General features: G+C 36.5%; 1 protein-coding gene across 1 annotated transcript; it reads right to left on the reverse strand.

Annotated features, from left to right (window-relative positions):
• Nucleotides 1-455: 455 nt before the first annotated feature.
• On the reverse strand, nucleotides 456-3,997 carry LOC147881461 (uncharacterized). Its single transcript, XM_087402394.1, has 4 exons — nucleotides 3,035-3,997; nucleotides 2,015-2,563; nucleotides 1,260-1,440; nucleotides 456-1,138 (listed from the first exon to the last, which is right to left on the reverse strand). Exons 1-3 carry the CDS (start codon nucleotides 3,995-3,997, stop codon nucleotides 1,321-1,323), a joined length of 1,632 nt encoding a protein of 543 aa, XP_087258520.1. The 3' UTR covers nucleotides 456-1,138; nucleotides 1,260-1,320.
• Between the last annotated feature and the right edge of the window lie 22,958 nt (nucleotides 3,998-26,955).

Below are 26,955 nucleotides of genomic sequence, written 5' to 3' on the forward strand. Positions count from 1 at the left end.
TGTGTGCATGTGTGCGTGCATGCGTGTGTGTGTGTGTGTGTGTGTGTGTGTGTGAGAGAGAGAGAGAGAGAAAGAGAGAAAAAGAGTTCGTTAAAAAAAAGAGTGTGTGTGTGTGAGTGAGAGAGAACCAAAATAGAAGGGAGCCACTTGGTAACAAAGTGTGTGGGACCCTTTTTAACAAAAATGTAACTAGAGCGTTGCCTGGAAGCCAGTGCTAACAAAATCAATACTAGGTATACAAATAGGTGCTCATCAGGCTAACCAAAAAAAATTAGGTAGCCAATGATGACACTTAATGTGGTTCAATTATGAAACTTATGAAGTCATCACAATTAAAATAATTGAAATAGCCTCTTATGACACCCAGCCACCCACCGACCCAACCACACAAGCAAAGATCAAAATTGAAAGGTCATACCAAGATACTACTAACTTCAAAATGGTATGTACAAAAAACGTGGAGACTATAATTGATGCAATTACAAAAGACCATGAACGAGTGAGTGTATGTCATGGGGTGTGAAGGATCACACTCCACCCTATGAACTTTTGCAAAGTTCATCGAAGTTTCATGCTTACTACATGAGCGTGGATAATGAAACTGCCTGATATATGAGCGTGGATAATTTTCACATGATATCCGTAGTGAATGTTTATTTCATCTACATATACCTATGCCACTTTTTGCTACTCAGAGATTGTATTTGGTTGGCACCATGTTTTGCTCGATGTGTGGATGGCCATGTACATACATAGATATATCTATGCAAGTGAATTTCCAACCTTTAACAAAGATTTGAGGGAGTCTCTTGAGTTTGTGCCGCTCTCGGTGAGCAAACTTGTTGGTTACGAGAGTGACTCTTGTTTAAGGTGCATGTTGAAACCATTCTAAAATCTTCAGAATTTTAGCACTTGGATAAATATGAGAAATGAACGGATGGAAGTCTGCAGTTGCCCACAGTTGAAGATACAATTTAAGGTCCTTACCGCTGTTGAAGATATGATGTCAAATTTGCAAGGCAAATCTCTAAAATTTTGGATGTCTGAGGCGAAGACCATGATCTTACGACGATAAATGAAGTGTGTAGTCGATACCAGCAGATGGCTGATGGATGAATCATGGAAGGAGAGCTGTTTCCTGAGACATAAGAATCGAAAATTGAAAAGCATCGTCAAGATTAACGTGTAAAGCGACATCGGGGAACTTTGCAGCAGTGATCCGATCCACCATCCATAAATTCACAGCGACAGCGGCTCACCTCAGAGGGGATTGTGTTGGTGTGGAAATCGAGAAAAGTTAATCGCATGCGTTGAATCATTCTAGGCTGAGGCAATTTCCCCGAGGTCGCAGTCTTGCACGTCGATCTGCAAGCTTTTGATGAGCTTTGCGGTGGTGGAGGAGGGCGGTGGCACCACTCTGCAGCACTTCCTTCGAGGTGCCTGCGCATAATCGCGAACTACTTTCACTCACTTTCGGTGTGTGCATCGCACTACTAGCTTGGCAGAGGAGCAGTACATATTCCTTCCTTTGCTAAATTGATATTTGTTCTTACAAGGACAGGGATAACAAGCATCCGATGCTATAACAATGCCGTGTTTTTACAGTCACAGGTGGTAAACCGTAGGATGCAAGCGAGATATTTGACAACACAACGCCTAACGGAAGCGTTTGAATCGATGATCACAGAGCCTAGATGTTGTGCTGCCAGATGAAATTCCTTGATAATTCCGGACATAACCACTGTACTATCAGGAAAGACGACACTCATCTGTCCGCACAAAAATGCATCAAAAACCGTCATCTTCCCCGACACAACAGTGGTCTGGATTCTGGAAGGAAGTCCGTGTATCGCATTCATTTCGACGCGGTGCCAGCAAATGTAACTCATTCCGACCGACGTAGACACAAATCCAGCAAAAATCGCATGCTTTTCAGTCTTTCAAGTGCCAAACAATGCTTTCGTTTTGGCTGCCACAGCTAAAACGATGTGCTTTGCAGAAAGACTTCACGCACCTTCTCCCACATCTTGTCGTCCCTCTGCTTCACGACTCTCACAGAATCGATGGCCTCCGGCGACGGCATCTTCCACCTGCATTCGGGCGGGCGCTTATCCTTCTTCTCAGTATGATCGCTCACGATCCTGCCGCTCGATCTATTAAAGCTCATATCGCTCATGTACCAAATCACAGGTTTCGTACACGGATTCTTGGACACAGGCCTGGTATTAAACACAAAGGATTTATCGTCGGCCACTTTCCTGTGCCAGTTGTAGAAGGTGCGAGAGGGCATCTCCAGTTCACGGGCGGGGATGATGCCACGATAGATCTGCACGGCGAAGCCCCAGGATATTGAAATGGACCATTGCCGCGCAGGGTCGTAGCAAATTGACTGTTGCAATAAGCCGGCTGGATCGGCCTGTGTAGCTTTGTCGAGATGCTGCAGGCTCTGCAAGCAAGAGCGATTGGGAAACAGGGGCTCCAGGGCATCAAAATGGTGAAAGGATACGGCAGGGGTGACGGGATGAGCGGCGAGAAGGCCGAACAAATTGCCACGAACATCAAACTGAAACAGCCACATCGGTATCGTCAGCTCTCATGAGCACTCTACGACAATCATCGAACAATTTCCAACAGCATCGATTTTCCTCATTGGTGTCATCGTTGAACCGGCAATCCGCGTAGAAAACGACGATTTTTCTCTTCATTAAGGCATTGAGCACCCCAATCATCGAACAATCTCTAAAAGCATCGACTTAATCATCGTTGAACCAGCAATCAAACGGTGATTGACCCCGTCAATCACCGCACAATCCCAAATTCCTGCGTACAAATTGCCATCGCAGCCATCGACTTACAACGTCGATAATGATATCCATACAGGAATCACCTTCCAATGCGCGCAATTATCGTCTACGACTTTACAAACCCCCGCTGAGGCACACCTCAAGCATCGTCTCACGAAACCGAAGCAAAAACTCTAACTTAGCATTAGGCAGAGGAACAAGAAAGAACTCAAACTAATTAACCATTTCACCTGATGGAAGCCGGGCTCTTTCGTGAGTGGAAACCCCAGCTCCGCCATGCAAGCTTGTATCCGATCGTCGCTTCCATACAAAGCAGGGTACCTATTCAGACATTCGTCCTGTCGCTTCTCCAAAGCTTCCGCCAATGGATAGCTTATGGCGAACCCACCCCCACCGAATGCCATGTTGTAAGAGAAATTTATGTTCTGGAGATGGCTCTCGGAGCTGCTGCCGATATAATAGTGCTGACGATGATCATATTTAGAGAGGACACTCACAAGATTCTCAGGGATAAACACAGTGTCGTCGTCTCCCATCACGAACCAATGCACATCAGGTAGTTTCAGGCGGAAAGTCTCTGAGACTATACGAGAAATTCGAATTGCAGACTTCCGGCCGAGCTTGTTGGTGTATTTGAAGCGATTGACGTTTTCGGAGAGTCTCCAGGGCGGAAGAGACTTGTCCCACTCTTTCTTGTTGATCGGAGCATCCAGCCACGCAAAGCCTCTCATACGATCTTGTCGCCACCATAACTTGACGTATTCTTTCCGCTGTTTCCATAAGCGCGAGGAAGCAGCGATGCCGAAGACAATGTGCGAAAGGTCGGTGGCGGCGGTGGAGGGATAGGCGTGCGGCGAGGCATCAAAGGGAGGATTGATGGAGAATGGGGCGGGAAATAAAAATTCTTCGCTGAGGAGGGATGAGGGAGAGGCGGTATGCGGAGAAAAGCCATGGCAAGGGAGGCGAAGGAGGAAGGAGAGGAGGAGGGAGAAGCAAAAGGAGGAAGCGAAGAAGATGGAAATGGCGAGGGAGAGGCGAGAGCAGCGAGGATGGTGGAAGATTAGAAGGGTAGACATGGAAGGGAGGTCGAGGTCCGGAGGTATGGCGATGGAGAAGACGATGAGTTTTATCCACAAAAACGAAACCAACAAACAAGAAGCAGCAGAAGCAGAAAGAAGAAGTTTATGAACCATGGGAACGAATAAATACCACCTGGCCTCCTTGTCACGTGCTACCACCTCCTCCTTCCACGTGTCACCCCGTGCTTTTGTCCCATATATATATATATATATACGCAGATTCCTTCGGCCTCAGTCCATTTTTGTGTACATTTTGTCGCTCCTTTTTCGCCCCCTTCCTCATCATCCAACACATACACACATTCTCTCTCTCTTTTTTTTGGGTGACAGTATGCATACACCATCTCTCTCTTCATACAATACCTTTTTCCTTAACGCCTCGAGTTTGTGGCGATGGAGGCGACGAAGAATTTTATCCACAAAAACGAAACGAACAAACAAGCAGAAGGAGAAGATTTATAAACAACGGGAACGAATAAATACTTCATCGCCCCACGTGGCCTCCCTGTCACGTGCTCCTTCTTCCACATGTCACCCCCATACATATATATCCGCAGATTCCTTCGGCCTCAGCCCATCTATGTACATTTTGTCGCTCCTTTCTCGCCCCCTTGACATCTGGTGGACATACACACTCTCTCTCTCTCTCTTTTTTGGGTGAAAATATCCATACACCATCTCTCTTCATACAATACCTTTTTCCTTACCGAATACCACATCCTTCCACTTGAAAAACTGCCTCGAGTTTGTGACCTCAATGGCAAGGTTCTTGCAATCTTTTAGGTTTCCACGTCCAAAGTGACCTATTGGCAATGTGATGAAGTTCTAGGACAAGATAGTGGTAATCCTTAAGTTTCAAAGTGGAAGGTTTCAAAACTCGGAAATTTCAACGCATTTTAATTATGTTTTTGTTGAAAACGTGCAAGATTGCAATTACAACATTTTAATGAATTAATTATATTTAAATATAATAAAAACGATAAAATCTTCTAATTCTTTCTTGTAAAAAAAACACACAAGATTGTAATTATAATATTTTTAATTATAATCTTGTAATTAAAAGCATTTTTATGAATTAATTATATTTTTAATTATATACAATTTCTAGTTCTTATAGGTTCAAAATACCTGTAGGAAAAATATAATTAAAATGCCTTGAAATTTGTAGGCTTTGAAACCTTCCCTTTTTCAAACTTAAGGGTTACCACTCTCTTATTCTTGAATGTCATCACATCACCAACATTCTACTTGATAGGTCAATTTCGACCTCGAAACCAAAAAAATTACAAGAACCTTGCCATTGGGTCCACAAATTCCAACCACACATCGCCTACATTCTACTTAATAGGGACCTCGAAACCTAAAAAATTACAAGAACCTTGCCATTGGGTTCACAAATTCCAATCATTTTTGTTGAAGTGGCGATCCCCCAAGCCTTCCACGTTCGACCCATCAAATGGCTCCCTATATCCATGCTTCATAAATTGTGCGCCCTAAACTATCTAACCATAGCCAATCACACTCCCAAGACGTTGCCAACTTGTTTATCAAATTCTGAAACACTAGAAATGTATTAATTGGGCATTGCATTTCTTCAACTCAACCAAACCTACCCTTTTGATAGTACCATCTTGAACTTTTCAAGGCCCAAATATGACCAATAAGCATAGGCATTGGTCTCCTGCACTTACAACGCAAACCACCATTTATTGATTGGCCACATATCTATGACTCAATTATGAACAAAAATGTACTTCATGCGTTCATTGGTTTGGCCTGCAATGTCACGCAGTAATCTCCATGTGAAAACATACTTCGTGCTGGTGGGAAATGAACGTGGGTCGCCTTGTTACAGAAATTATATTTCTGATATATATCTTGCTTTGGACATTATTATTTTAGTCAAGTGTGACTATGGCAAAGTACTCCATAGGAGCACACCAGACGCGGCGGGGGTCCTAGTGGATACTTTGTGTGGTTAGTTGGGGACACCTGACTAGCTTGTGTTTTGCCATGCTAGATGGTCGGTATTGTGGGTGATTCCATGTTAATACTGATGTCGCTAGTGTTATTGGTGTTGTGCTTGATTATTCTTCTTTGAGCGCGGTTATGCTGGGATCGGTTGATTCGGTGATTCGTTCAATCGATTGTTAATAACTAATGCAATTGGCGGCTTGAGTACAGGTGATGGAACTCATAGCGAGGATTGGAGTTAGTGCGAGGGTATCGATCGAGGTGTCGCACTGCGCATTATGTATGGCCATGGGCCAATTTTGTATTTGCTTTATTATCGCAAGTTTGAGCAATATATTTTATAGTGGACATAATTCATTTTGGCCCCTAAAAAGCAAATCCCTCATTTTTGGATGAGAGGGATAATTTTGGCTCCTTAGTGCTTTTATGAAATATCATAAATACTTTAGACGGGGAAGCGTGAGCCACTCATCTAGGGGGGGAGATTGTACCCAGTCTGCTGTCGTTTTCATGGTGTGATGGTGTTCTTCTTCTCCAATTGATTAAGTGGTGACTTTGTGTGTGAAAGAAATACCTTTTTGGTTTCAGGCCTACAATTCCATGTAGTATCTCCATGTACAACTTGCTCATTCTAATCTACCACATGGGTCATCCTTTGGTTTACCCTTCACAAGTAGCATGACCCGCCTAGGACGGGTTAGGGATCCACCTTTGTCAAGTCTCAAGGTCATGATAGCATTGCTTTTCGTTGGAAAAAATATTTTATGTAGGATTGCATGCATATGTGCTACATATAAACTATATGTGTATATGTCTTTACTTTTTTTAAGAACATAAGTTTTAAAAAGCCAAAAACATTAAAAAATAACCCTTTATGTCTAAGGCCTATGTGTTTGTTCATGTGTGTGTGTTTGCATCACAATGCTCACTTCAGAATGTTTGCATCACAATGCTCACTTTAGTGTGCCTTCTCTTAATCTTGTATATTTCCAAACTCTTGCCTTTCATTTGATCCATCTCCATTGGCTTCAATACGTTGTTTCTTTCATCGTAAGAGTCAACCCCCTGTTTAGTTTGCACCTGGGTGAGCAATATGCCCCCGCTCCTTTCACTGTCTCTCCGAGTGGAGTTTGATCATCCATATCCTTTGCATGTTCCATCATCTTCAACTCTTGAAGGTATGGCGCCAACAGAATTATGTCTATAGGCAATACACTGAATCTGACCGTCTTGCACTTGTCCTTCCCACAAATTGGTACGCTGCATGTTGCATGTTTCCAATCCTTGCTTATTGACCTCGATATTCGAAACACCCTTATTGGGTTGATTGGTCATGTGGATGACAACGTAGACTGTCTTGGTATCTTTCCTTCATCGCTCGACAACCGCGATCTGTTTTCTTCTCTAGTTTGATCTGACAATCCAATGATGCCAACTTGTCTACTCTTGCCATAGATCCTCTTTGCACCATTTTTGTCCTCTTGTTTCAATCGAGCAATCCAACAACAATGCAGATCCCGTTTGCATCTGTCCTTTGTTGCCTTGAATGGCAGAAATTGTAGGTGCTTTCAATCAGCACTCAAATCATGAATCAAATCGGTGAAATCCATGCGTGAATGCAAGAAGTCGCTTCTTTGAATGAATCAAAATCAAATGCCATGGCAAGGAGAAGAGAGGATCCCTTTGATGGATACCTGGCATAGTGTGACGCCAAAATTTGATATTTTTTATTTAGCATTGGTATTGTTTTATTCTATGTTTGATAAGAGTTTGAGTATCAAGTGATAGGTTAGCAGCTCTCACTTGTTTCTATTTTCTAAGATATTGTATGGGATTGAGAGGATGAGTGGAATGGATCATTGTAAATACCATGTGCATGAATGATAAATACCTTGGTATGGGGTGAGAGTTATTTGTGTATGGGATATTATGGGGTTTTTAGAAAATAGGAAGAGTGAGTCATATAAAGAGGTGGACTCATGTCCATGTGTTCCAATAATATAAGAGAGGCCACATGCCAAGCGTGTGGAAGAAGCGTGTGGAAGGCATGTGGAGGAGTGTGGAGTCAAGAGGAATCCTTCTAGAATTCTTATGTGGAATAAGGAGGATGTGAACATATGGAAAAGAGAGAGTCCCTATGGGCTCCATGTGGAGAGACTCTTAACTTTCTCAATATTTTAAGAGTCTTGAGCATATTTTGATGGGACACATGGCAAGAGTAGCCAAAAAGGACATGGATGGTGACATACGGGCTTATGTGATTGATGGGAAAAGGAATCTACAGGTAGCAATTGTAAATGGGTGAATGAGGGTGATAAAATCTCTATAAAAGAAGCCCTCCTCTCCCTTGTTCATCATCTCTTCCACCATTAGGCCTCATGTTTCTATAGCTCTAGTCTCCTCAAGCCTCTTCTATGAGCCTTCTCTCCCTCTTGTAGATATTCTCTTATGTAGACTCTTGAGTCCATCTCTCTCTATGAGTAGTCTTGGAGCTTCCGCTTCCTCTTGTACGTATGTGTACGTATGAAACCTCTTCTTCTCCCTTTTGTTTGTAGTATTTTGAGTTGCATTGGAGTGGAGTCTCACTCTATTGGTAATGAAGGTCACTTCAGGCTCTCTCTCTTGAGTGTCTCTTCCCTTTTTTTCCATTGTTTTCTAGACTTCCAAAGTGCTCAAAAGTGTTGTCTATTCGGCCGCTCATTGCGCATACATGGTTTATCTATATCCCAAGCCACAAAGGGGGCTCTTCCTTCCCTCCTAGGCGACCTCTATGGGACTTGGATCGTTGATGAAGTCTAAGCATGGAGGTAGTATTCTCCTATGTCTTTAGTTATTGTATTACATATTAAACCAAAAATCTATGACTCTCTATCTGTGACTGTTTCTTTTTTAGACAGTTTTTACCCCCATCCAGTAAACTGCCCATATCTTTCCGATCGCTTCTCTGTTTCTTACGAAACTTATATCAGAGCGAAGCTCATTTCAAGGCACATCTCAATTGTGATTGAATATTTTATATCATGTCTCTATTGAAAGTTATGGGTCTCTGTGTCTTATGACAGTTTGGAGAGTATTTTGAGCTAAGTGTAAAGGTGTCTATGAAGGAGTTGCAATGTTTCCTCGGAACCTACCCATCCAACCCAATCAACCCCTTCAAACTCCTCGATATATATCAGTTCATGTCATCTTCAGCTGCAAGATCTTCTTTCAACAACGTATCACTCTTCTCTTTGGCGCAAACCGGCTTGCTGAGATTATGGCCTCTGCTGATCCTTTCCTTCTCCCTATGCTTGAGTACAACATCACTTGGGATGTTACCATCTTCATTCTCATATAAGGGAGGATAGTATGGAGTGGTATCTTGGTATAAAAGCTTCTTTTTAATGTCCCTTTCCCAGTGATTAATATCTCTATCACTTAGTTGGAAAGTAGCAGGAAGTGAAGAGGTGCATGAAGTTTATTACCCCCAACTTCATGTCACATCTTTTGGTGGAGACGCCGGGTATGTTTGGTATTGGATTCATCCCACCTTACTAAACAGTCTCGGGTGTACTTGATTGCATGTTATGCCTAGTATAGGCATGTGTTTTCTGATGTGATAAAGAAGATGCCTGGAAGAACTCCATTAGAAGAGATTGCAACCCGTTTAAGAGAACTAGAAGATTGTGAAGGTGATGCTCAAGCTATTCGCACGGTCATCATGATCATATCCTTTATGTTTGCACTCTTGAATATGTTGGTGAATCGACAACACCGTCAGCAAACACAAGGATAGATTGGGGAGCTTGGTGTGAAGAAGAGTTGAGTCTTTGGGTAGTTTTTGACTATAACAGTGGAGTGGTGATTCTCAATGCTTTTAAGTTCTTTTGCTATGCAAATGATGAAGAGTACAATATCTTGAAGTTGTTATGTGCACTTCCAATTGTGACAAGGGTGATTCTTGAATGCATGTATACGCAATGTTTTCATGGTGCTGGTTGGTTGCTTATTTTTGAAGATTTTGTTGAGGATCACATTTTGGAGGGTTTTCAACAAGTGGTTATGCATAATAAGTTGGTCTTGGTATACTAAGGCTCTGTGGGATCTTGTTTGGGATATTATTTGGATCTTGGTGTTTCCCTTTTGTGTTTCATCATGGTGAAGATTCCAGTGTTTCGAGGGACCCAAGGGGAAGACCCAAAGTCTTATCTTTAGGATTTTATTCGAGGATGTCGGCTTTCTAGATGGTCCATGAAGGATCGGGCAGAGATTTTGCTTGATTTTCTTGAAGGTGTCGCCTTGAGTTGGCATGAGGCCTTGCCAGACTCTACCAAGGAGGACTAGGACCAAGTGGTGGCTCCAATGAAGCAGAGATTTGGGGTAGTGGAGTCGACAAATGCTTTGATGTTCCAGTTGGACCGGTTTCATCAAGGAGAGGGTGAGATGGTCTCTGCCTTGGCAATCCGATATGAAACTTTATGGACAAAGTATGAAAGGGCAGCTTTGCGAGCTGCGGCATCTACATCACCGACCCCTCAAAGTCTCGTAGGGATGTCCAGAGCACTTAAAGATGAGCAAATTTGTTATGGCTTTGGAGCCTCGTCTTTGTTCAAAAGTAATGAGTAAAGATCCAACAACATACGTGGAGGCACTTCGCATTGCGACCAAGAAAGAAGCTTCTCTAAAGATCGAATCCTCTTTTGTGTCTTCAACAGCTTCAACTTCTAAGGTGGAGGTAATGGGGACTCCTTAGGTACCAAAGTCCTCTGAGTTAGATCATAATATCTCCCAATTGATGGCAGAGTTTGCTGATTTGAAATTGCATTTCGTTAATGCAGGACAACCTAGAGCACCAAAGAGTGAAGATAGGCCTTGAGATAAGAGTGGGGTCACTTGCTATGAATGTAATGAAAAAGGTCACTATTGCCCCAAGTGTCCTAGATTGAGAAAGAAAGAAGAAAAACAAGCATCCTTGTTAGAAGCTTCTTCAAGGGATGAGGAAAGAGAGGTAATGATGGCTAAACGGGGGCGTGGTAAAGTAAAAGAAGAAGAAGAAAGCAAGGAAGAAGTAAATGAGGAACATCAAGAAGAGGAACACCGTAGTAAGAAAAAGAAGGCATCTAGAAGGAGAATTAGACAGTCAAACTTTCCTTTTGGACAAGGCATTGGAAGCTATGACTTGTTGTCCGACCTTAAAGAAAAGGAAGCTCAGATCACCTTTGGTTAATTACTTGCTTTGTCTCCAAAACTACGAAAGGAATGGGGAAAGCTAGCAAGCACAAGAGTGTCAAAGAAGAAAAAGAAGAAAAGTGCCATTTTGGTTGTTCAAAAGGGTAGACATGGAAGAAGAAGGGAAGGGAGGTAGAGGTATGGCGATGAGTTTTATCCACAAAAACGAAACCAACAAACAAGAAGCAGCAGAAGCAGAAAGAAGAAGTTTATGAACAATGGGAACGAATAAATACCGCTTTCCTTCTTTCATCGTCCCACCTGGCCTCCTTGTCACGTGCTACCACCTCCTCCTTCCACGTGTCACCCCGTGCTTTTGTCCCATATATATATATATATATACGCAGATTCCTTCGGCCTCAGTCCATTTGTGTACATTTTGTCCCTTCACATCTGGTGGACACACCTCCACTCATCATCCAACACATACACACACTCTCTCTCTCTCTTTTTTTTGGGTGAAAGTATGCATACACCATCTCTCTTCATACAATACCTTTTTCCTTAATGCCTCGAGTTTGTGGCGATGGAGGCGACGAAGAATTTTATCCACGAAAACGAAACGAACAAACAAGAAGAAGGAGAAGATTTATAAACAACGGGAACGAATAAATACTTCATCGCCCCACGTGGCCTCCCTGTCACGTGCTCCTTCCACGTGTCACCCCCATACATATATATCCGCAGATTCCTTCGGCCTCAGCCCATCTCTGTGTACATTTTGTCGCTCCTTTCTCGCCCCCTTGACATCTGGTGGACATACACACACATACACACTCTCTCTCTCTCTCTTTTTTGGGTGAAAATATCCATACACCATCTCACTTCATACAATACCTTTTTCCTTACCGAATACCACATCCTTCCACTTGAAAAACTGCCTCGAGTTTGTGACCCCAATGGCAAGGTTCTTGCAATCTTTTAGGTTTACACGTCCAAAGTGAACTATTCGCAATGTGATGAAGTTCCGAGACAAGATAGTGGTAATCCTTAAGTTTCAAAGCGGAAGGTTTCAAAACTCGGAAATTTCAAGGCATTTTCATTATGTTTTTGTTGAAAACCTGCAAGATTGCAATTACAACATTTTAATGAATTAATTATATTTAAATATAATAAAAACGATACAATCTTCTAATTCTTTCTTGTAAAAAAAACACCCACAAGATTGTAATTATAATATTTTTCATTATAATCTTGTAATGAAAAACATTTTTACGAATTAGTTATATTTTTAATTCTAGTTCTTATAGGTTCAAAATACCTGTAGGAAAAATATAATTAAAATGCCTTGAAATTTGTAGGCTTTGAAACCTGGGTAATCCTTAAGTTTCAAAGCGGAAGTTTTCAAAACTCGGAAATTTCAAGGCATTTTCATTATGTTTTTGTTGAAAACCTGCAAGATTGCAATTACAACATTTCAATAAATTAATTATATTTAAATATAATAAAAACGATACAATCTTCTAATTCTTTCTTGTAAAAAAAACACACACAAGATTGTAATTATAATATTTTTAATTATAATCTTGTAATGGAAAACATTTTTACGAATTAGTTATATTTTTAATTCTAGTTCTTATAGGTTCAAAATACCTGTAGGAAAAATATAATTAAAATGCCTTGAAATTTGTAGGATTTGAAACCTGGGTAATCCTTAAGTTTCAAAGCGGAAGGTTTCAAAACTCGGAAATTTCAAGGCATTTTCATTATGTTTTTGTTGAAAACCTGCAAGATTGCAATTATAACATTTTAATGAATTAATTATATTTAAATATAATAAAAACGATACAATCTTCTAATTCTTTCTTGTAAAAAAAACACACAAGATTGTAATTATAATATTTTTAATTATAATCTTGTAATGAAAAATATTTTTACGAATTAATTATATTTTTAATTATATACGATTTCTAGTTCTTATAGGTTCAAAATACCTCTACGAAAAATATAATTAAAATGCCTTGAAATTTGTAGGCTTTGAAACCTGGGTAATCCTTAAGTTTCAAAGCGCAAGTTTCAAAACTCGGAAATTTCAAGGCATTTTCATTATGTTTTTGTTGAAAACCTACAAGATTGCAATTACAACATTTTAATGAATTAATTATATTTAAATATAATAAAAACGATACAATCTTCTAATTCTTTCTTGTAAAAAAAACACACACAAGATTGTAATTATAATATTTTTAATTATAATCTTGTAATGAAAAACATTTTTACGAATAAATTATATTTTTAATTATATACAATTTCTAGTTCTTATAGGTTCAAAATACCTCTACGAAAAATATAATTAAAATGCGTTGAAATTTCTAAGCTTTGAAACCTGGGTAATCCTTAAGTTTCAAAGCGAAGGTTTCAAAACTCGGAAATTTCAAGGCATTTTTATTATGTTTTCGTTGAAAACCTGCAAGATTGCAATTACAACATTTTAATGAATTAATTATATTTAAATATAAAAAAAACGATACAATCTTCTAATTCTTTCTTGTAAAAAAAACACACACAAGATTGTAATTATAATATTTTTAATTATAATCTTGTAATGAAAAACATTTTTACGAATTAATTATATTTTTAATTATATACAATTTCTAGTTCTTATAGGTTCAAAATACCTCTACGAAAAATATAATTAAAATGCATTGAAATTTCTAGGCTTTGAAACCTGGGTAATCCTTAAGTTTCAAAGCGAAGGTTTCAAAACTCGGAAATTTCAAGGCATTTTCATTATGTTTTTGTTGAAAACCTGCAAGATTGCAATTACAACATTTTAATGAATTAATTATATTTAAATATTAAAAAAACGATACAATCTTCTAATTCTTTCTTGTAAAAAAAACACACACAAGATTGTAATTATAATATTTTTAATTATAATCTCGTAATGAAAAACATTTTTACAAATTAATTATATTTTTAATTATATACAATTTCTAGTTCTTATAGGTTCAAAATACCTCTACGAAAAATATAATTAAAATGCGTTGAAATTTCTAGGCTTTGAAACCTGGGTAATCCTTAAGTTTCAAAGCGGAAGTTTCAAAACTCGAAAATTTCAAGGCATTTTCATTATGTTTTTGTTGAAAACCTGAAAGATTGCAATTACAACATTTTAATGAATTAATTATATTTAAATATAATAAAAACGATACAATCTTCTAATTCTATCTTTTAAAAAAAAAACACACAAGATTGTAATTATAATATTTTAAATTATAATCTTGTAATGAAAAACATTTTTACGAATTAATTATATTTTTAATTATATACAATTTCTAGTTCTTATAGGTTCAAAATACCTCTACAAAAAATATAATTAAAATGCGTTGACATTTCTAGGCTTTGAAACCTCGGTAATCCTTAAGTTTCAAAGCGGAAGGTTTCAAAACTCGAAAATTTCAAGGCATTTTCATTATGTTTTTGTTGAAAACCTAAAAGATTGCAATTACAACATTTTAATGAATTAATTATATTTAAATATAATAAAAACGATACAATCTTCTAATTCTTTCTGGTAAAAAAAACACACACAAGATTGTAATTATAATATTTTTAATTATAATCTCGTAATGAAAAATATTTTTATTAATTAATTATATACATTTTCTAGTTCTTATAGGTTCAAAATACCTCTACGAAAAATATAATTAAAATGCCTTGAAATTTCTAGGCTTTGAAACCTGGGTAATCCTAAAGTCTCAAAGCGGAAGATTTCAAAACTCGAAAATTTCAAGGCATTTTCATTATGTTTATGTTGAAAACCTACATGATTGCAATTGCAACATTTTCATGAATTAATTATATTTAAATATAATAAAAACGATACAATCTTCTAATTCTTTCTTGTAAAAAAAACACACATAAGATTGTAATTATAATATTTTTAATTATAATCTTGAAATGAAAAACATTTTTACGAATTAATTATATTTTTAATTATATACAATTTCTAGTTCTTATAGGTTCAAAATACCTCTACGAAAAATATAATTAAAATGCCTTGAAATTTCTAGGCTTTGAAACCTGGGTAATCCTTATGTTTCAAAGCGGAAGGTTTCAAACCTCGGAACTTTCAAGGCATTTTCATTATGTTTTCGTTGAAAACCTGAAAGATTGCAATTACAACATTTTATAGAATTAATTATATTTAAATATAATAAAAACCATACAATCTTCTAATTCTTTCTTGTAAAAAAAACACACACAAGATTGTAATTATAATATTTTTAATTATAATCTTGTAATGAAAAACATTTTTACGAATTAATTATATTTTTAATTATATACAATTTCTAGTTCTTATAGGTTCAAAATACCTCTACGAAAAATATAATTAAAATGCGTTGAAATTTCTAAGCTTTGAAACCTGGGTAATCCTTAAGTTTCAAAGCGGAAGGTTTCAAAACTCGGAAATTTCAAGGCATTTTCATTATGTTTTTGTTGAAAACCTGCAAGATTGCAATTACAACATTTTAATGAATTAATTATATTTAAATATAATAAAAACGATACAATCTTCTACTTCTTTCTCGTTAAAAAAAACGCAGAAGATTGTAATTATAATATTTTTAATTATAATCTTGTAATTAAAAACTTTTTTACGAATTAATTATATTTTTTATTATATACAATTTCTAGTTGTTATAGGTTCTAAATACTCTAGGAAAAATATAATTAAAATGCGTTGAAATTTCTAGGCTTTGAAACCTAGGTAATCCTTAAGTTTCAAAGCGGAAGGTTTCAAAACTCGGAAATTTCAAGGCATTTTAACTATGTTTTTCTTGAAAACCTGCAAGATTGCAATTACAACATTTTAATGAATTAATTATATTTAAATATAATAAAAACCATACAATCTTCTAATTCTTTCTTGTAAAAAAAACACACAGAAGATTGTAATTATAATATTTTTCATTATAATCTTGTAATTAAAAACATTTTTACGAATTAGTTATATTTTTAATTCTAGTTCATATAGGTTCTAAATACCTGTAGGAAAAATATAATTAAAATGCCTTGAAATTTGTAGGCTTTGAAACCTTGGTAATCCTTAATTTTCAAAGTGGAAGGTTTCAAAAGTCGAGAATTTCAAGGCATTTTAATTATGTTTTTGTTGAAAACCTGCAAGATTGCAATTATAACATTTTAATGAATTAATTATATTTAAATATAATAAAAACGATACAATCTTCTAATTCTTTCTTGTTAAAAAAACACACAAGATTGTAATTATAATATTTTTAATTATAATCTTCTAATTAAAAACATTTTTACGAATTAATGATATTTATAATTCTAGTTCTTATAGGTTCAAAATACCTGTAGGAAAAATATAATTAAAATGCTTTGAAATCTGTAGGCTTTGAAACCTTGGTAATCCTTAAGTTTCAAAGTGGAAGGTTTTAAAACTCGGAAATTTCAAGGCATTTTAATTATGTTTTTGTTGAAAACCTGCAAGATTGCAATTACAACATTTTAATGAATTGATTATATTTAAATATAATAAAAACGATACAATCTTCTAATTCTTTCTTGTAAAAAAAACACACACAAGATTGTAATTATAATAATTTTAATTATAATCTTGTAATTAAAAACATTTTTACGAACTAGTTATATTTTTAATTCTAGTTCTTATAGGTTCAAAATACCTGTAGGAAAAATATAATTAAAATGCCTTGAAATTTGTAGGCTTTGAAACCTTGGTAATCCTTAATTTTCAAAGTGGAAGGTTTCAAAACTCGGGAATTTCAAGGCATTTTAATTATGTTTTTGTTGGAAACCTGCAAGATTGCAATTATAACACTTTAATGAATTAATTATATTTAAATATAATAAAAACGATACAATCTTCTAATTCTTTCTTGTTAAAAAAAACACACAAGATTGTAATTATAATATTTTTAATTATAATCTTGTAATTAAAAACATTTTTACGAATTAATGATATTTATAATTCTAGTTCTTATAGGTTCAAAATACCTGTAGGAAAAATATAATTAAAATGCTTTGAAATCTGTAGGCTTTGAAACCTTGGCAATCCTTAAGTTTCAAAGTGGAAGGTTTCAAAACTCGGAAATTTCAAGGCATTTTAATTATGTTTTTGTTGAAAGCCTACAAGATTGCAATTATAACATTTTAATGAATTAATTATCTTTAAATATAGTAAAAACGATACAATCTTCTAATTCTTTCTTGTCAAAAAAAACACACAAGATTGTAATTATAATATTTTTAATTATAATCTTGTAAATAAAAATATTTTTACGAATTAATTATATTTTTAATTCTAGTTCTTATAGGTTCAAAATACCTATAGGAAAAATATAATCAAAATGCCTTGAAATTTGTAGGCTTTGAAATCTTGGTAATCCTTGATTTTCAAAGTGGAAGGTTTCAAAAGTCGGGAATTTCAAGGCATTTTAATTATGTTTTTGTTGAAAACCTACAAGATTGCAATTATAACATTTTAATGAATTAATTATATTTAAATATAATAAAAACGATACAATCTTCTAATTCTTTCTTGTAAAAAAAAACACACAAGATTATAATTATAATATTTTTAATTATAATCTTATAATTAAAAAAAAATTTACGAATTAATTATATTTTTAATTCTAGTTCTTATAGGTTCAAAATACCTGTAGGAAAAATATAATTAAAATGCCTTGAAATTTGTAGGATTTGAAACCTTGGTAATCCTTAAGTTTCAAAGTGGAAGGTTTCAAAACTCGAAAATTTCAAGCCATTTTAATTATGTTTTTGTTGAAAACCTGCAAGATTGCAATTACAACATTTTAATGAATTAATTATATTTAAATATAATAAAAACGATACAATCTTCTAATTCCTTCTTGTGAAAAAAAACACACAAGATTGTAATTATAATCTTGTAATTAAAAACATTTTTACGAATTCATTATATTTTTAATTTTAGTTCTTATAGGTTCAAAATACCTATAGGAAAAATATAATTAAAATGCCTTGAAATTTGTAGGCTTTGAAACCTGGGTAATCCTTACATTTCAAAGTGGAAGGTTTCAAAACTCGAAAATTTCAAGGCATTTTAATTATGTTTTTGATGAAAACGTGCAAGATTGCAATTACAACATTTTAATGAATTAATTATATTTAAATATAATAAAAACGATACAATCTTCTAATTCTTTCGTGTAAAAAAACACACACAAGATTGTAATTATAATATTTTTAATTATAATCTTGTAATTAAAAACATTTTTACGAATTAATTATATTTTTAATCCTAGTTCTTATAGGTTCAAAATACCTGTAGGAAAAATATAATTAAAATGCCTTGAAATTAGTAGGCTTTGAAACCTTGGTAATCCTTAAATTTCAAAGTGGAAGGTTTCAAAACTTGGGAATTTCAAGGCATTTTAATTATGTTTTTATTGAAAACCTGCAAGATTGCAATTATAACATTTTAATGAATTAATTATATTTAAATATAATAAAAGCGATACAATCTTCTAATTCTTTCTTGTTAAAAAAAACACACAAGATTGTAATTATAATATTTTTAATTATAATCTTGTAATTAAAAACATTTTTACGAATTAATTATATTTTTTATTCTAGTTCTTATATGTTCAAAATACCTGTAGGAAAAATATAATTAAAATGCCTTGAAATTTGTAGGCTTTGAAACCTTGTTAATTCTTACGTTTCAAAGTGGAAGGTTTCAAAACTTGGAAACTTCAAGGCATTTTAATTATGTTTTTGTTGAAAACCTGCAAGATTGCAATTACAACGTTTTAATGAGTTAATTATATTTAAATATAATAAAAACGATACAATCTTCTAATTCTTTCTTATAAAAAAAAACACACAAGATTGTAATTATAATATTTTTAATTATAATCTTGTAATTAATAAGATTTTTACGAATTAATTATATTTTTATATCTAGTTCCTATAGGTTCAAAATACCTGTAGGAAAAATATAATTAAAATGCCTTGAAATTTGTAGGCTTTGAAACCTTGGTAATTCTTACGTTTCAAAGTGGAAGGTTTTAAAACTCGAAAATTTCAAGGCATTTTAATTATGTTTTTGTTGAAAACCTGCAAGATTGCAATTACAATATTTTAATGAATTAATTATATTTAAATATAATAAAAAAGATACAATCTTCTAATTCTTTCTTGTAAAAAAAATACACAAGATTGTAATTATAATATTTTTAAATATAATTTTGTAATTAAAAACATTTTTACGAATTAATTATATTTTTAATTCTAGTTCTTATAGGTTCAAAATACCTGTAGGAAAAATATAATTAAAATGCCTTGAAATTTGTAGGCTTTGAAACCTTGGTAATCCTTACGTTTTAAAGTGGAAGGTTTCAAAACTCGGAAATTTCAAGGCATTTTAATTATGTTTTTGTTGAAAACCTACAAGATTGCAATTACAACATTTTAATGAATTAATTATATTTAAATATAATAAAAACGATACAATCTTCTAATTCTTTCTTGTAAAAAAAAACACACAAGATTGTAATTATAATATTTTTAATTATAATCTTGTAATTAAAAACATTTTTACGAATTAATTATATTTTTAATTATATACAATTTGTAGTTCTTATAGGTTCAAAATACCTGTAGGAAAAATATAATTAAAATGTCTTGAAATTTGTAGGCTTTGAAACCTTCCCTTTTTCAAACTTAAGGGTTACCACTCTCTTATTCTTGAATGTCATCACATCACCAACATTCTACTTGATAGGTCAATGTCGATCTCGAAACCAAAAAAATTACAAGAACCTCGCCATTGGGTCCACAAATTCCAACCACACATCGCCAACATTCTACTTGATAGGGACCTCGAAACCTAAAAAATTACAAGAACCTTGCCATTGGGTTCACAAATTCCAATCATTTTTGTTGAAGTGGCGATCCCCCAAGCCTTCCACGTTCGACCCATCAAATGGCTCCCTATATCCATGCTTCATAAATTGTGCGCCCTAAACTATCTAACCATAGCCAATCACACTCCCAAGACATTGCCAACTTGTTTATCAAATTCTGAAACACTAGAAATGTATTAACTGGGCATTGCATTTCTTCAACTCAACCAAACCTTACCCTTTTGATAGTACCATCTTGAACTTTTCAAGGCCCAAATATGACCAATAAGCATAGGCATTGGTCTCCTGCACTTACAATGCAAACCACCATTTATTGATTTTCCACATATCTATGACTCAATTATGAACAAAAATGTACTTCATGCATTCATTGGCTTGGCCTGCAATGTCACGCAGTAATCTCCATGTGAAAACATACTTCGTGCTGGTGGGAAATGAACGTGGGTCACCTTGTTACAAAAATTATATTTCTGATATATATCTTGCTTTGGACATTATTATTTTAGTCAAGTGTGACTATGGCAAAGCACTCCATAGGAGCACACCAGACGCGGCCCGGGGTCCTAGTGGATACTTTGTGTGGTTAGTTGGGGACGCCTGACTAGTTTGTGTTTTGCCATGCTAGATGGTCGGTATTGTGGGTGATTCCATGTTAATACTAATGTCGCTAGTGTTATTGGTGTTGTGCTTGATTATTCTTCTTTGAGCGCGGTTATGCTGGGATCGGTTGATTCGGTGATTCGTTCAATCCATTGTTAATAACTTATGTAATTGGCGGCTTGAGTACAGGTGATGGAACTCATACCGAGGATTGGAGTTAGTGCGAGGGTATCGATCGAGGTGTCACACTACGCATTGTGTATGGCCATGGGCCAATTTTGTATTTGCTTTATTATCGCAAGTTTGAGCAATATATTTTATAGTGGACATAATTAATTTTGGGCCCTAAGAAAGGCTATGTAAAGCAAATCCCTCATTTTTTGATGAGAGGGATAATTTTGGCTCCTTAGTGCTTTTATGAAATATCATAAATACTCTAGACGAGGAAGCGTGAGCCACTCATCTAAGGGGGGAGATTGTACCCAGTCTGCTGTGGTTTTCATGGTGTGATGGTGTTCTTCTTCTCCAATTGATTAAGTGGTGACTTTGTGTGTGAAAGAAATACCTTTTTGGTTTCAGGCCTACAATTCCATGTAGTATCTCCATGTACAACTTGCTCAATTTAATCTACCACATGGGTTATCCTTCGGTTTACCCTTCACGAGTAGCATGACCCGCCTAGGACGGGTTAGGGATCCACCTTTGTCAAGTCTCAAGGTCATGATAGCATTGCTTTTCGTTGGAAAAAATATTTTATGTAGGATTGCATGCATATGTGCTGCATATAAACTATATGTGTATATGTCTATTTTTTTTAAGAACATAAGTTTTAAAAAGCCAAAAACATTAAAAAATAACCCTTTATGTCTAAGGCCTATGTGTTTGTTCATGTGTGTGTGTTTGCATCACAATGCTCACTTCAGAATGTTTGCATCACAATGCTCACTTTAGTGTGCCTTCTCTTAATCTTGTATATTTCCAAACTCTTGCCTTTCATTTGATCCATCTCCACTGGCTTCAATACGTTGTTTCTTTCATCGTAAGAGTCAACCCCCTGTTTAGTTTGCACCTGGGTGAGCAATATGCCCCCGCTCCTTTCAGTGTCTCTCCGAGTGGAGTTTGATCATCCATATCCTTTGCATGTTCCACCATCTTCAACTCTTGAGGGTATGGCACCAACGGAATTATGTCTGTAGGCAGTACACTGAATCTGACCGTCTTGCAATTGTCCTTCCCACAAATTGGCACGCTGCATGTTGCATGTTTCCAGTCCTTGCTTATTGACCTCGATATTCGAAACACCCTTGTTGGGTTGATTGGTCATGTGGATGACAACCTAGACCGTCTTGGTATCTTTCCTTCATCGCTCGACAACCGCGATCTGTTTTCTTCTCTAGTTTGATCTGACAATCCAATGATGCCAACTTGTCTGCTCTTGCCATAGATCCTCTTTGCACCATTTTTGTCCTCTTGTTTCAATCGAGCAATCCAACAACAATGCAGATCCCCTTTGCATCTTTCCTTTGTTGCCTTGAATGGAAGAAATTGTAGGTGCTTTCAATCAGCACTCAAATCATGAATCAAATCGGTGAAATCCATGTGTGAATGCAAGAAGTCGCTTCTTTGAATGAATCAAAATCAAATGCCATGGCAAGGAGTAGAGAGGATCCCTTTGATGGATACATGGCATAGTGTAACTCCAAAAATTGATATTTTTTATTTAGCATTGGTATTGTTTTATTCTATGTTTGATAAGAGTTTGAGTATCAAATGATAGGTTAGCAGCTCTCACTTGTTTCTATTTTCTAAGATATTTATGAGATTGAGAGGATGAGTGGAATGGATCATTGTAAATACCATGTGTATGAATGATAAATACCTTGGTATGGGGTGAGAGTTATTTGTGTATGGGATATTATGGGGTTTTTAGAAAATAGGAAGAGTGAGTCATATAAAGAGGTGGACTCATGTCCATGTGTTCCAATTATATAAGAGAGGCCACATGCCAAGCGTGTGTAAGAAGCGTGTGGAAGGCATGTGGAAGAGTGTGGAGTCAAGAGGAATCCTTCTAGAATTCTTGTGGAATAAGGAGGATGTGAACATATGGAAAAGAGAGGGTCCCTATGGGCTCCATGTGGAGAGACTCTTGACTTTCTCAATATTTTAAGAGTCTTGAGCATATTTTGATGGGACACATGGCAAGAGTAGCCAAAAAGGACATGGATGGTGACATACGGGCTTATGTGATTAATGGGGAAAGGAATCTACAAGTAGCAATTGTAAATGGGTGAATGAGGGTGATAAAATCTCTATAAAAGGAGCCCTCCTCTCCCTTGTTCATCATCTCTTCCACCATTAGGCCTCATGTTTCTATAGCTCTAGTCTCCTCAAGCCTCTTCTATGAGCCTTCTCTCCCTCTTGTAGATATTCTCTTATGTAGACTCTTGAGTCCATCTCTCTCTAGTTCATTCTCTCTCTATGAGTAGTCTTGGAGCTTCCACTCCCTCTTGTACGTATGAAACCTCTTCTTCTCGCTTGTGTTTGTAGTATTTTGAGTTGTATTGGAGTGGATTCTCACTCTATTGGTAATGAAGGTCACTTCAGGCTCTCTCTCTTGAGTGTCTCTTCCCTTTTTTTCCATTGTTTTCTAGACTTCCAAAGTGCTCAAAAGTGTTGTCTATTCGGCCGCTCATTGCGCATACATGGTTTATCTATATCCCAAGCCACAAAGGGGGCTCTTCCTTCCCTACTAGGCAACCTCTATGGGAGTTGGATTGTTGATGAAGTCTAAGCATGGAGGTAGTATTCTCCTATGTCAGCACCAGTAGAAGGAGTAGGTGTTTTTCATGACAGTTTGACCCCCTGTCAGTATTTTGCTCATAACTTTTTGCTTGATGGTCCGATTTGGATGAAACTTATATCAATGTGAAGCTCTCTTCAAGCAGCATCATCCTATGTCTTTAGTTATTGTATTAGATATTAAACCAAAAATCTATGACTCTCTGTCTGTGACTATTTCTTTTTTAGATAGTTTTTACCCCCATCCAGTAAACTGCCCATATCTTTCCGATCGCTTCTCTGTTTCTTACGAAACTTATATCAGGGCAAAGCTCATTTCAACGCACATCTCAATTGTGATTGAATATTTTATATCATGTCTCTATTGAAAGTTATGGGTCTCTGTGTCTTATGACAGTTTGGAGAGTATTTTGAGCTAAGTGTAAAGGTGTCTGTGAAGGAGTTGCAATGTTTCCTCGGAACCTACCCATCCAACCCAATCAACCCCTTCAAACTCCTCGATATATATCAGATCATGTCATCTTCAGCTGCAAGATCTTCTTTCAACAACGTATCACTCTTCTCTTTGGCGCAGACCGGCTTGCTGAGATTATGGCCTCCACTAATCCTTTCCTTCTCCCTATGCTTGAGTACAACATCACTTGGGATGTTACCATCTTCATTCTCATATAAGGGAGGATAGTATGGAGTGGTATCTTGGTATAAAAGCTTCTTTTTAATGTCCCTTTCCCAGTGATTAATATCTCTATCACTAAGTTGGAAAGTAGGAAGAAGTGAAGAGGTGCATGAAGTTTATTACCCCCAACTTCATGTCACATCTTTTGGTGGAGACGCCGGGTATGTTTGGTATTGGATTCATCCCACCTTACTAAACGGTCTCGGGTGTACTTGATTGCATGTTATGCCTAGTATAGGCATGCTTTTTCTGATGTGGTAAAGAAGATGCCTGAAAGAACTCCATTAGAAGAGATTGCAACCCATTTAAGAGAACTAGAAGATTGTGAAGGTGATGCTCAAGCTATTCGCGCGGTTATCATGATCATATCCTTTATGTTTGCACTCTTGAATATGTTGGTGAATCGACAACACTACAAGGATAGATTGGGGAGCTTGGTGTGAAGAAGAGTTGAGTCTTTGGGTAGTTTTTGACTATAACAGTGGAGTGGTGATTCTCAATGCTTTCAAGTTCTTTTGCTATGCAAATGATGAAGAGTACAATATCTTGAAGCTGTTATGTGCACTTCCAACTGTGACAAGGGTGATTCTTGAATGCATGTATACACAATGTTTTCATGGTGCTGGTTGGTTGCTTATTTTTGAAGATTTTGTTGAGGATCACATTTTGGAGGGTTTTCAACAAGTGGTTATGCATAATAAGTTGGTCTTGGTATACTAAGGCTCTGTGGGATCTTGTTTGGGATATTATTTGGATCTTGGTGTTTCCCTTTTGTGTTTCATCATGGTATTCCAGTGTTTTGAGGGACCTAAGGGGAAGACCCAGAGTCTCATCTTCAGGATTTTATTCGAGGATGTCGGCTTTCTGGATGGTCCATGAAGGCAGAGATTTTGCTTGATTTTCTTGAAGGTGTAGCCTTGAGTTGGCATGAGGCCTTGCCAGACTCTACCAAGGAGGACTAGGACCAAGTGGTGGCTCCAATGAAGCAGAGATTTAGGGTAGTGGAGTCGCCAAATGCTTTGATGTTCCAGTTGGACCAGTTCTATCAAGGAGAGGGTGAGATGGTCTCTGCCTTGGCAATCCGATATGAAACTTTATGGACAAAGTATGAAAGGGTAGCTTTGCGAGCTGCGGCATCTGCATCACTGACCCTTCAAAGTCTCGTAGGAATGTCCAGAGCACTTAAAGATGAGCAAATTTGTTATGGCTTTGGAGCCTCGTCTTTGCTCAAAAGTAATGAGTAAAGATCCAACAACATACGTGGAGGCACTTCGCATTGCGACCAAGAAAGAAGCTTCTCTAAAGATCGAATCCTCTTTTGTGTCTTCAACAGCTTCAACTTCTAAGGTGGAGGTAATGGGGACTCCTTAGGTACCAAAGTCCTCTGAGTTAGATCATAATATCTCCCAATTGATGGCAGAGTTTGCTGATTTGAAATTGCATTTCGTTAATGCAGGACAACCTGGAGCACCAAAGAGTGAAGATAGGCCTCGAGATAAGAGTGGGGTCACTTGCTATGAATGTAATGAAAAAGGTCACTATTGCCGCAAGTGTCCTAGATTGAGAAAGAAAGAAGAAAAACAAGCATCCTTGTTAGAAGCTTCTTCAGGGATGAGGAAAGAGAGGTAATGATGGCTAAACAGGGGCGTTGTAAAGTAAAAGAAGAAGAAGAAAGCAAGGAAGAAGCAGATGAGGAACATCAAGAAGAGAAACACCGTATTAAGAAAAAGAAGGCATCTAGAAGGAGAATTAGACAGTCAAACTTTCCTTTCGGACAAGGCATTGGAAGCTATGACTTGTTGTCCGACCTTAAAGAAAAGGAAGCTCATATCACCTTTGGTTAAGTACTTACTTTATCTCCAAAACTACTAAAGGAATGGGGAAAGCTAGCAAGCACAAGAGTGTCAAAGAAGAAAAAGAAGAAAAGTGCCATTTTGGTTGTTCAAAAGGTAGATATAGATGTTGGTGATGATGAACCTGTGATTGATGTGATCATTGATGGTCAAGTGATCTCTAATGTGTACATTGATGGAGGTGCATCGATTAATGTCATGAGTGAGAAGACCATGATGGATGCTAATTTAAAATACTCTAGTACTACCTCTCCTTATCGCATCAAATTTGTTGACAACACTAGGGTAAAGACCTTGGGAGTTGTGAAGAATCTAAAAGTGGATGTATGTGGACTACTTTTCAGGTGATCCCTACCAAGCCAGATGCACGTGCCTATCCTTTGATTTTGGGAAGGCCTTGGCTATGCAAGGTGAAGGCTGTCCAAAAGTGGGATACTAGATAATTGATTTTGCAAGGAAATGATAAGAAGGTCTACTACAACATCAGAAGTCGCAAAAATGAAGTTCTCAAGAAGTCGTCTTCAACATCAGAGAGTTCGAGCTCTGACTTAACCGATGAAGAAGAAGAGAGAGGGTGTAGCTCCAAGGAGTCCAGCTCAGAGGGTGAGGTGGAAGGAGTGGCCTTTGGTCTTTGTCTTGGTGCTGATCGGGATGAGTCGGGAGGGAACAAGGTGGTGGTACAAGAAGATCCTATAGAGACACTTCATGTGGAGGATGTGGAGCACACTAAACGACGCCAATGCAATGAAGAGCTTCTTGGTGATTCTCTATCAGGTAGTGAGAAGCTTCAGTACTTGGATATGCTAGATGATTTCCCATATCTCTTTGCAACAAGCTATTCACATGTTCGACCAGTCTCTCTTATGGAGCACAAGATTGAGTTGAAACCAGAAAGCAAGCCAGTTGTGCAACGCTTAAGGCGATTGGGGGTGATCCAAGCTGAGGCACTAAAGAAAGAGGTAACACAACTACTTGAGGCGGGATTCATCTTTCCTGTTGATGATTTAGAATGGATATCTCCTATAGTTGTCACACTAAAGAAAGAAAATAAGTGGCAGGTTTGTG

The sequence above is a fragment of the Dipteris shenzhenensis genome, chromosome 31 (assembly GCF_047967505.1).
Source record: "Dipteris shenzhenensis isolate YYH24624 ecotype China chromosome 31, Dip_SZ_1.0, whole genome shotgun sequence".
Lineage (NCBI taxonomy): Eukaryota > Viridiplantae > Streptophyta > Polypodiopsida > Gleicheniales > Dipteridaceae > Dipteris > Dipteris shenzhenensis.